This window comes from Odontesthes bonariensis, chromosome 1 (genome assembly GCF_027942865.1).
Source record: "Odontesthes bonariensis isolate fOdoBon6 chromosome 1, fOdoBon6.hap1, whole genome shotgun sequence".
NCBI lineage: Eukaryota > Metazoa > Chordata > Actinopteri > Atheriniformes > Atherinopsidae > Odontesthes > Odontesthes bonariensis.
In genome coordinates, this window is record NC_134506.1 from 44,328,395 (window position 1) to 44,339,365 (window position 10,971).

At 45.5% G+C, this 10,971-nt stretch overlaps 1 protein-coding gene across 3 annotated transcripts in view; it reads right to left on the bottom strand.

Moving 5' to 3' along the window:
- large2 (LARGE xylosyl- and glucuronyltransferase 2) overlaps positions 1–10,971 on the bottom strand; it is a 163,813-nt gene that overhangs the window by 7,744 nt on the left and 145,098 nt on the right. For all 3 annotated transcript variants that reach the window (XM_075467780.1, XM_075467789.1, XM_075467798.1), the window contains 3 exons: positions 8,459–8,737; positions 3,275–3,421; positions 2,994–3,189 (listed from right to left, as the gene is read on the bottom strand). In XM_075467780.1, coding sequence (XP_075323895.1) covers positions 2,994–3,189; positions 3,275–3,421; positions 8,459–8,737 — 622 coding nt within the window. The remainder of the gene's footprint in view (positions 1–2,993; positions 3,190–3,274; positions 3,422–8,458; positions 8,738–10,971) is intronic.

The following is a 10,971-nucleotide window of genomic DNA, read 5'->3' on the forward strand; positions in this document are numbered from 1 at the left end:
ACTTGTTCCCACGCTGAGTTAGGTTTAGTTAACCGATGCTAAGCTATCGACTTGTTCCCGTGTGGGGTTAGGTTTAGTTAACCGATGCTAAGCTATCGACTTGTTCCCACGCTGAGTTAGGTTTAGTTAACTGATGCTAAGCTATCGACTCGTTCCCGTGCTGAATTAGGTTTAGTTAACCGATGCTAACCTATCGACTTGTTCCCGTGCTGAGTTAGGTTTAGTTAACCGATGCTAAGCTATCGACTTGTTCCCGTGCGGGGTTAGGTTTAGTTAACCGATGCTAAGCTATCGACTTGTTCCCGTGCTGAGTTAGGTTTAGTTAACCGATGCTAAGCTATCCACTCGTTCCCGTGCTGAGTTAGGTTTAGTTAACCGATGCTAACCTATCGACTTGTTCCCGTGCTGAGTTAGGTTTAGTTAACCGATGCTAAGCTATCGACTTGTTCCCGCGCTGAGTTAGGTTTAGTTAACCGATGCTAAGCTATCGACTTGTTCCCGTGCCGACTTAGGTTTAGTTAACCGATGCTAAGCTATTGACTTGTTCCTGTGCTGGGTTAGGTTTAGTTAACCGATGCTAAGCTATCGACTTGTTCCCGTGCGGGGTTAGGTTTAGTTAACCGATGCTAAGCTATCGACTTGTTCCCGTGCTGAGTTAGGTTTAGTTAACCGATGCTAAGCTATCCACTCGTTCCCGTGCTGAGTTAGGTTTAGTTAACCGATGCTAACCTATCGACTTGTTCCCGTGCTGAGTTAGGTTTAGTTAACCGATGCTAAGCTATCGACTTGTTCCCGCGCTGAGTTAGGTTTAGTTAACCGATGCTAAGCTATCGACTTGTTCCCGTGCCGACTTAGGTTTAGTTAACCGATGCTAAGCTATCGACTCGTTCCCGTGCTGAGTTAGGTTTAGTTAACCGATGCGAACCTATCGACTTGTTCCCGTGCTGAGTTAAGTTTAGTTAACCGATGCTAAGCTATCGACTTGTTCCAGTGCGGGGTTAGGTTTAGTTAACCGATGCTAAGCTATTGACTTGTTCCTGTGCTGAGTTAGGTTTAGTTAACCGATGCTAAGCTATTGACTTGTTCCAGTGCGGGGTTAGGTTTAGTTAACCGATGCTAAGCTATCGACTTGTTCCCACGCTGAGTTAGGTTTAGTTAACCGATGCTAAGCTATTGACTTGTTCCCGTGTGGGGTTAGGTTTAGTTAACCGATGCTAAGCTATCGACTTGTTCCCACGCTGAGTTAGGTTTAGTTAACTGATGCTAAGCTATCGACTCGTTCCCGTGCTGAATTAGGTTTAGTTAACCGATGCTAACCTATCGACTTGTTCCCGTGCTGAGTTAGGTTTAGTTAACCGATGCTAAGCTATCGACTTGTTCCCGTGCGGGGTTAGGTTTAGTTAACCGATGCTAAGCTATCGACTTGTTCCCGTGCTGAGTTAGGTTTAGTTAACCGATGCTAAGCTATCCACTCATTCCCGTGCTGAGTTAGGTTTAGTTAACCGATGCTAACCTATCGACTTGTTCCCGTGCTGAGTTAGGTTTAGTTAACCGATGCTAAGCTATCGACTTGTTCCCGCGCTGAGTTAGGTTTAGTTAACCGATGCTAAGCTATCGACTTGTTCCCGTGCCGACTTAGGTTTAGTTAACCGATGCTAAGCTATTGACTTGTTCCTGTGCTGGGTTAGGTTTAGTTAACCGATGCTAAGCTATCGACTTGTTCCCGTGCGGGGTTAGGTTTAGTTAACCGATGCTAAGCTATCGACTTGTTCCCGTGCTGAGTTAGGTTTAGTTAACCGATGCTAAGCTATCCACTCGTTCCCGTGCTGAGTTAGGTTTAGTTAACCGATGCTAACCTATCGACTTGTTCCCGTGCTGAGTTAGGTTTAGTTAACCGATGCTAAGCTATCGACTTGTTCCCGCGCTGAGTTAGGTTTAGTTAACCGATGCTAAGCTATCGACTTGTTCCCGTGCCGACTTAGGTTTAGTTAACCGATGCTAAGCTATCGACTCGTTCCCGTGCTGAGTTAGGTTTAGTTAACCGATGCGAACCTATCGACTTGTTCCCGTGCTGAGTTAAGTTTAGTTAACCGATGCTAAGCTATCGACTTGTTCCAGTGCGGGGTTAGGTTTAGTTAACCGATGCTAAGCTATTGACTTGTTCCTGTGCTGAGTTAGGTTTAGTTAACCGATGCTAAGCTATTGACTTGTTCTCGTGCGGGGTTAGGTTTAGTTAACCGATGCTAAGCTATTGACTTGTTCCTGTGCTGAGTTAGGTTTAGTTAACCGATGCTAAGCTATCGACTTGTTCCCGTGCGGGGTTAGGTTTAGTTAACCGATGCTAAGCTATCGACTTGTTCCCGTGCTGAGTTAGGTTTAGTTAACCGATGCTAAGCTATCGACTCGTTCCCGTGCTGAGTTAGGTTTAGTTAACCGATGCTAACCTATCGACTTGTTCCCGTGTGGGGTTAGGTTTAGTTAACCGATGCTAAGCTATCAACTTGTTCCTGTGCTGAGTTAGGTTTAGTTAACCGATGCTAAGCTATCGACTTGTTCCCGTGCTGAGTTAGGTTTAGTTAACCGATGCTAAGCTATCGACTTGTTCCCGTGTGGGGTTAGGTTTAGTTAACCGATGCTAAGCTATCGACTTGTTCCCACGCTGAGTTAGGTTTAGTTAACCGATGCTAAGCTATCGACTTGTTCCCGTGTGGGGTTAGGTTTAGTTAACCGATGCTAAGCTATCGACTTGTTCCCACGCTGAGTTAGGTTTAGTTAACCGATGCTAAGCTATCGACTTGTTCCCGTGTGGGGTTAGGTTTAGTTAACCGATGCTAAGCTATCGACTTGTTCCCGGGCTGAGTTAGGTTTAGTTAACCGATGCTAAGCTATCGACTTGTTCCCGTGTGGGGTTAGGTTTAGTTAACCGATGCTAAGCTATCGACTTGTTCCCGGGCTGAGTTAGGTTTAGTTAACCGATTAAGGGTTAGGGTTACCTGTGCATCCAGCTCCATTACATGGGACACTTTGTTCCAGCCGAAGCCTACAAAGCGCTGGTCGTACTCCGGACAGTCTCGTCTCACCACGACGTACGGCTCGAAGTCCGGCTCCCACTCCACCTTGTAGGGCGTGGTGGCAGTTCGCCATTTGGCGTAGTTGGTAGGAGCGTGACCCTTCGGCCACACGTGATACCTGCACAGGCGGGACGAGATGGGACGTTTTTTAATTACACTTTTTTGTTATTTTCCACTCCCCTGAGAGGAAAAGGCCATTTTACCTGAAGGTGTAGAGAGTCCCCATGTCCAGCATGGAGAGCAGCTCGGCTTTGGATTTGGGGAAGGACAGACGGTAGCGCAGCGTCTCGAAGGCTGGAACCACCAGAGCCTTCTTGGTGTGAGCCATGTCCAGCTGCACCGCGGACTTCCTGCAGCCGCAAACAGGAGGAAACACACATACCATAATATTCCTGCATGATCTGCTTCAGATTCGGGTTTAAAGGGATAGTTCGCCTCTTTTGACATGAAGCTGTATGACATCCCATATCAGCAACATCATTTCTGAACATCTTCTTACCCCCTGCTGCGTCCTGTGAGCAGAGTTCCAGCCTCGTTTTGGCGTTGATGAAGGTAGTCCGGCTAGTTGGCTGGGGTTTAAAAAATAAAACGTTTTGCTTCTCAAAACAATATGCGTTCAACAGAGTAATACATTTGCATCACAAAATCGTTCTCCAGAAAAAGTCAGACCTCACAATCTCTTGGCCCTATTTTCTCTCCCTTCGTATCACTGCCTGCTGTGTAGACCAAAGTGCAGACCGATCAGTCCCTGACCGTTTTTGCGCCATGAACCAGTTTAATGTCAAACAATATGATGCAGAGCGGGCTTGGTGCGTGGGAATCACCCGTCACCATAAATCCATATCTTAAGTAGGTCTCCTGGTGTCGTCTGTTAAATGCAGCTTTCTTTTTCTTAGTGGTCATCGGCTCTTCTTCCATCTCCTCCCTGGGCCTTTTCCCCTTTGCAAAGAAACTTTCCAAAGACGTCTGTTTTTTACTCATTCTGCTAGCTTGTGGGGTTAATATTAGCGTTAGCGTATCACGTGACCGAGACGAGCATCTTGACACGTGTCAATGAGTCATAGACGGATGTAACGGAGAGAATTCGGTAATTTTTCAAAATAAAATATCGTTCAGACTCGGATATTAAATAAGATGGAAATAATGTAAGGTATTTATGCTTTCTGTACCAAACGACCAGTCCGTGGCGCAAAAACGGTTGGGGACCGCTCGGTCTGCACTTCGGTCTGCACGGTCTACACAGCAGGCAGTGATATGAAGGGAGAGAAAATAGGGCCAAGCGATTGTGAGGTCTGACTTTTCCTGGAGAACCATTTTGTGATGCAAATGTATTACTCTGTTGAACGCATATTGTTTTGAGAAGCAAAACGCTTTATTTTTTAAACCCCAGCCAACTAGCCGGACTACCTTCATCAACACCAAAACGAGGCTGGAACTCTGCTCACAGGACGCAGCAGGGGGTAAGAAGATGTTCATAAATGATGCTGCTGATATGGGATGTTACACAGCTTCATGTCAAAAGAGGCGAACTGTCCCTTTAAAGCTCACATTTTGTTATCAGAGAGACGTTGTGTTTCTATGGCTGTCAAAATGAAGACATTAATACCAAGTTAACATGAAAGTCGAAGCATTTATCGGTCGGGCTGTTGAGCTTCAATAAATATTCCCAGAAAGGTGGGGGGCGGCAGTTCTTCCTTTCTGCCTACAATAGTGATCAATGAACATTATTGATTAGGTAGTTCCCGCCTTTAAAATGCTGGCCCGTATATCCCACCGTGGTTATTGGTACTGTTAACGTTTCGTGCTGGAAAGGAAATGTATGAAGTCATCAGGAGATTTTGAACAGAGCTAACAGCTGATTCCACCAGAGGAAGACTCGTCCTGGAGGCTACAAACACCATTTTACTCTGATTCTCCCAGCTGATTTATAAAAAAAAAAAAAAAAAAAAAAAAAAAAGAATTATGGCTGCGCAACGATTAAGATGTTTAATCTAATTAATCACATGATTTCCCTGATTAATCTCGATTAATCGCATTTGTACGCAAAATCCAAAAATGAATTCAAAAGTAGTGTATAGCTTTTAGCATTTAGCTTTATTTTAAATGTGCTGCCATATGAATGAAAGTGCCATAACATTTGTTGTGCAAACACACTTTTAACATCAGCATCTTTCTGTAGTTTTTATGTAGAAGCCTCGCTCCACTGTCTGTTTCCTTGAATGACTTGCTGCTATCAGTTGTGTGTTTTGCCTTTAAGTGATATTTTAGACTGGAACTACTACGCTGAGAAGACAATTCAACTTGGCAGTGTTTACAGATGACTTTGGTTCTGTCGACTCCGCCGTCTGGAAGAACTTTAAAATGAAAATGGCCGAGTAAAAGTTCCGTACCCTTCTCCATGTTTGGTGGATCCGCCGATTACTTTCTTTTCCTGTTCCACAGCAGACAGCAGCAGACTTTTACAAAATAAAAGCCTGTGAGCAGCAGACTTTTACAAAATAAAAGCCTGTGAGCAACAGACTTTTTACAAAATAAAAGCCAAAATAAAAACCCGGTTTCAGACGGCCCTGTGCTGCGTGTTGTTCCCCCTCTCTCTGCCCTCTGCTTCCTGTCTCTCTGAACTTTCCTATCCATTAAAGGCACAAAAGCCTTTTTTAATAATTTAGAAAAAATAAAACCTGCGTTAATGCGCGATAAAATATTTATCGGCGTTAAATAATTAGTGAGTTAACGCGCCCAGCCCTAAAAAAAAAAAGTGTTTCGTTCAGGTGGCGTTCGTCCTCTCCGACACCGACTAAAGTTCATAAATAGAACTGACCAATGCATTATTTGCAGGAAGATTTTCCCCACAGAACACCACGTTTCTGTTTGTGTCAGATTAGGAGTCATAAACTCCTGCTGTGATTTCCCAAGAGAAGTGTGAGACCGCACCTCGTTGCCCGACCAATGGCAGCCTGCTGTCGGCCGTGACCTGCGTGATGTTGCTCATAAGGTTTCAGGCTCCCGCACAGTGGTGTGACTGTGTCACTGTTATATTTGGAAAAGCCAGAGAGGGAAAAATCGCTGCAGGAACGTTCAGGCGTGACTCTCTGAGTTTTGCTTTTCCGTTCTTCTACAGTTCGACGTGACACCAGTATTCATTGTTCTTACCCTTTCAGATCGTGTGGTCATCAAGCAGTCCCGAGTGGAGCTGAACTCATTAAAGCTGAGCAAACAGAGAGCTCTGTTTCAGCCTGCTGCTCATGTCACAACATATTGTGTTGACCTGTGATGTTTGGCAGAAATAAAGCTGGTTTCGCTGAGCTGTTAGCGTCTGTAGCTGCAGCACATTCCCCCTCCAATGAGGAGCAAACAGCATCCTCCCTCCCGGCCGCCTGGAAGCGTGACTCGGCGCGCAGTTAATGAACGTCACAGAGCTGTGACACGATGTGGAGTGAAGTCCTACAACCCCTCAGCACAGCAGCTCTAGCTTTGATGGTTAATTACTGTAATTTCTGTTAGCATCCGTGTCTGGCTGTCCTGTTAATGGGTCCCTAAATCACAATTAAAATGATTTCATTATGTGTGCTGTTAATGTGATCAGAAGAAGCACGAGGTTTGTTTTATTTCATGGCTCACCTGTCAGACTGCATTACCTTTAAAAAGGTTTGCTGAGAGATTATCAGTTTTACAGATGAGGGGAAATGGTTTGTAATACCGCTCTTTTTTCCAACCATCCATCCATTATTTTCTGCTTATCCAAGCTCAGCTCACAGAGGCAACAGGTCCAGCAGGGAAACCCAGCATCCCCCTCCCCAGCGACCTCCTCCTGGGGGATCCTGAGGTGTTCCCAGGTCAGATGGGATGTATAATCCCTCCTGAGAGTTCTGGTTCTGCCCCGGGGCCTTTTTTTAAATAATTTTTTTGGGCTTTTATGCCTTTAGAGGATAGAACAGTTTAGAGAGACAGGAAGCAGGGGGCAGAGAGAGGGGGAACGACATGCAGCAAAGGGCCGTCCAATGCGGGACTCGAACCAAAGGACTATAGCCTCTTGTACATGGGGCGCCTGCTGTACCACTACGCCACCGACCACCCCAGCTGACTCCTTTCTATGTGGAGGAGCAGCGGCTCTACTCCCAGCTCCCTCCGGATTGTGGAGCTCCTCCCTCCGGATGTTGGAGCTCCTCCCCCCAGATGTTGGAACTCCTCCCTCTAGATGGTGGAGCTCCTCCCCCTGGATGTTGGAGCTCCTCCCCCTGGATGTTGGAGCTCCTCCCTCTGGATGTTGGAGCTCCTCCCCCCCATATGGTGGAGCTCCTCCCCCTGGATGTTGTAGCTCCTCCCTCCGGATGTTGGAGCTCCTCCCCCTGGATGATGGAGCTCCTCCCCCAGAAGGTGGAGCTCCTCCCCTTATTTCTAAGGCTGAGCCCCGCCCCCTCTGAAGGAAACTCATTCCAGCTGCTCGTGTCCACGACCTCCTTCTTTGGGTCTCTACCCAGATCTGTGCCCACAGGTGAGGGTTGGAGCAAAGATGGAGCAGCTACCTGAAAGCTTCTCCTTCCGGCTCAGCTCACTCTTCACCACAACGGACCGGAGCCCTGATCCGTCTGTCCATCTCTGACTCCGACTCACCATCACTGAGAACCAGATCCAGAGATACTGAAGCTCCTCCCCCTGAGGCAGAGACTCCTCCCCCTGAGGCAGAGACTCCTCCCCCTGAGGCAGAGACTCCTCCCCCTGAGGCAGAGACTCCTCCCCGACGCGGAGGGTTCAGAACTGCAGCCTCAGATCTTTCATCCCGGCTGCTTCACACTCAGCTGTGAACTGAAGGCTGTGGCTTGAAGACGCCAACAGAACCACATCATCTGCAAAAAGCCGAGCTGTGACCCTGAGGTTCCCTCCTCTCCCCGACTACACCTCCAGATCCTGTCCATGAGGATCGGTGACGAGGGGCAGCCCTGGTGGAGTCCAATAGGCACCGTAAACCAGAACCACTTTGGAATGTGGACCCAGCTCTGACTGTGTTCTACAGGGACAGAATGGCCCCGGTACCCCGTACTCCTGCAACACCCACCACAGAATCCCTCGAGGGTCGTAAATCCTCTCCAAGTCAAACTCCCATGATCCCCTCAGTGACTCTGAGGGTAAAGATCTGCTCCACTGTTACATGACCTGGGAGAAAACCACCCTGCTCCTCCTGAATCTGACGTCCAACAGTCGGTCGGAGCCTCCTCTCCAACAGTAAACTTTCCAGTTTTACTCGGGTTATAATTGTTTTTATAAACTAAAACCATACATCAGGATTTCTATCCTTATTTATCGATTAAAAGCATTAGATACCAAGGAAGCATTAAATCTTCCGTCCGTGCCTTTAACGTGCGTCATAGGATTTAGGCCGTCGGTCTTACCTGAGGTAATCGTAGAGGCCGTACATCGGCAGGAAGTCCACGTCGGTCAGGAACACGTAGGGGGTGTTGGCGTTCTTCAGGGCCACGTTCCTCACCAGGTTGACCGGGTAGAACTGGCCCTCCTTGTAGACGATGTGGTAGCCGACGTTCTTGCGGTTCTTGAGGACCTCGGAGGCCTGAGCGTAGCGCAGGAACTGCTGAGCCTCGGCGTCGGACATGTAGAGCGCCAGGCTGATGGGGCCTTCCCAATGCTTACAGATGGCTTCCAGCATCTGCAGTCTGTGGGCAGCACACACACATAATGAATGTTGTGCTGAAGAAAGCATAGAAAAACACCAGTTTCTTATCAGAGGAAACTGCCTGACTGAGATACACTGCTCCAGCTGACTTGTCATCAACTGAAGGTATTAAAAGCACCTTAAAAGCACCCCCGAACGGTGAAAAGTACATGATGGAATCTACCAGCAGGAGACAGCAGTATGGTGAATATCGTCATCCTGAGTAAGGGCTATTATTAGATGGAGCTTGGTTCCAGGCCAGTTTTAGTTAATCAACAGACAGTTTAAAGTAATGCTCCTTTCAGTGGGTTAGTGGTGACCCAGAGCACATCATTCAGGGAGCGGATCAAAGTTAAAACAGCCTGTTAGAATGAAAACCTGCAGTCTGTTCAGGTGGTGACTGGGTTGTCACCATGTTTTTAATGTCGACATTTGCACCTCTCATCCACATGGAAGTGTTTTAGACTTCCACTCTCAGCGTATAAACAGCAAAGAGATGTCGGGATGTTTCGGTCTTCTTCGTACGTGAGCTAGAAACCATAACAATGGCACCTATAGACACTGGTTTACTGAGGTTTCTTTGGCTTTCGTCGTCACATGCGGCAGCAACTCTTCTTCATCATATTCATATTCTGATGGTGGTTACTGTAGATCAGGGGTGTCAAACTCATTTTCACCGAGGGCCTCATCAGCATAATTGTTACCCTCAAACTTATAAATGTAACCACTCCTTAATGTTAAATAACTCTGAATTTATTACTTATTCAAGTTACAAATATTACATATATATTTGCATAGATGTAAAAAAAAAAATGTTTGCTGGTTGCTCTGTTATTATATCATAAATCCTTTTAATTTGTCAGGTTATGAAACCCACATCACTCCATCAATCAACCATCAAACTATCCAAGTGAATAAAGAAAAATAACATCGAACACAAGTTATGACATTTACTTTGTTAAAAACTTGAAATATCAAACAAAGCTAGCTTTTGTTTTTGTTTGTGGCTTTCTGGAACACATTCTTTTAATTCTCGGGCAGTTTGTTGTTTTTCTTGATGCCTGATGTCGGCACACTGAGCTCCGTGATTGGTCTCAGAATGCCGACGTAGATCATACTCTTTGACAACCGCCTCATAACACGAAAGACATACCGTTTTTTTCTCTTTGAAGCACAAACACGTATTTGCAGGGTGCTTGCTCTTATTCCAGACTTTTTCCAGACTTTTTTAAAACTGATACTTTTTTCCCCCAAGACCTTAACTTTATGTACTTGTAACTTGTGTGCCTACTGCCTACTTCATTGGTTGAGATTGTACCAACTGTGTTTATTAGAAATGTTAATTTTTATAGGCTAGTATTCAATGAACAAATGCATTATTCACAGTAAATTATGCTTTTACTGATGAAAACGTTTCAAAACATGAAAATCACAAGTACATGAATTTCACATCAAACAAGTGTCACAAAAACTATCTATAAAAGAAAATGAATGACTGGATGAATGTATGTAGAATTCAGTCTCTTCACTCACATCTCATCCCATTAGGCTAATGCAGTACGTGACCAGTTAGTAAAATTATAGTTTTATAGCCTACCTTCCTATTTCTCATTTCACAATGCCTTTGAGCATACTGTAAAATTCTACCATAAAATTCTATTTTCCATACTTTATTAAGACTTTCACACAAAATTCAAGACTTTTCAAGGTCTGGAAAACAGTGCTTCAAAATTCCATACTTATTAAGACTGTCAAGACTTGCGCAAGCACCCTGATTTGCCTTCCCATCTTTCTTGAAACAGAACAATCGATGCAGCTGCCCTTCCATCTGCATCGATTTTTCTGTTCCTGGACATTTTGGGATCATTATTTGTATTTCTCAATTCCACTTGTTGGGAAAATAGCATCGATTTGGAAACATTGCAGTCCAGCGGCGGGATGTCGTCACTTCGCGTGTAACATAATCGGCATGCATTGTGGGAAATGTTAGTAGTTTTTGGTCACTGCACGTATTTGACTTGTTTATTTTTAGACAATCAGACCTTTTAAGCTCTCGCGGGCCACATAAAATGACACATTTGGCCCGCGGGCCTTGAGTTTGACACATATGCTGTAGACGATATCACCACCATTTACTGCATTTTCAACTGAACATAAATATATTTTTTTCAGATGGAGGGTAAATGATCAGGTTAGAAAATATTCGGATGAGTTGTAGTCGAGGCCGTCGTTCCT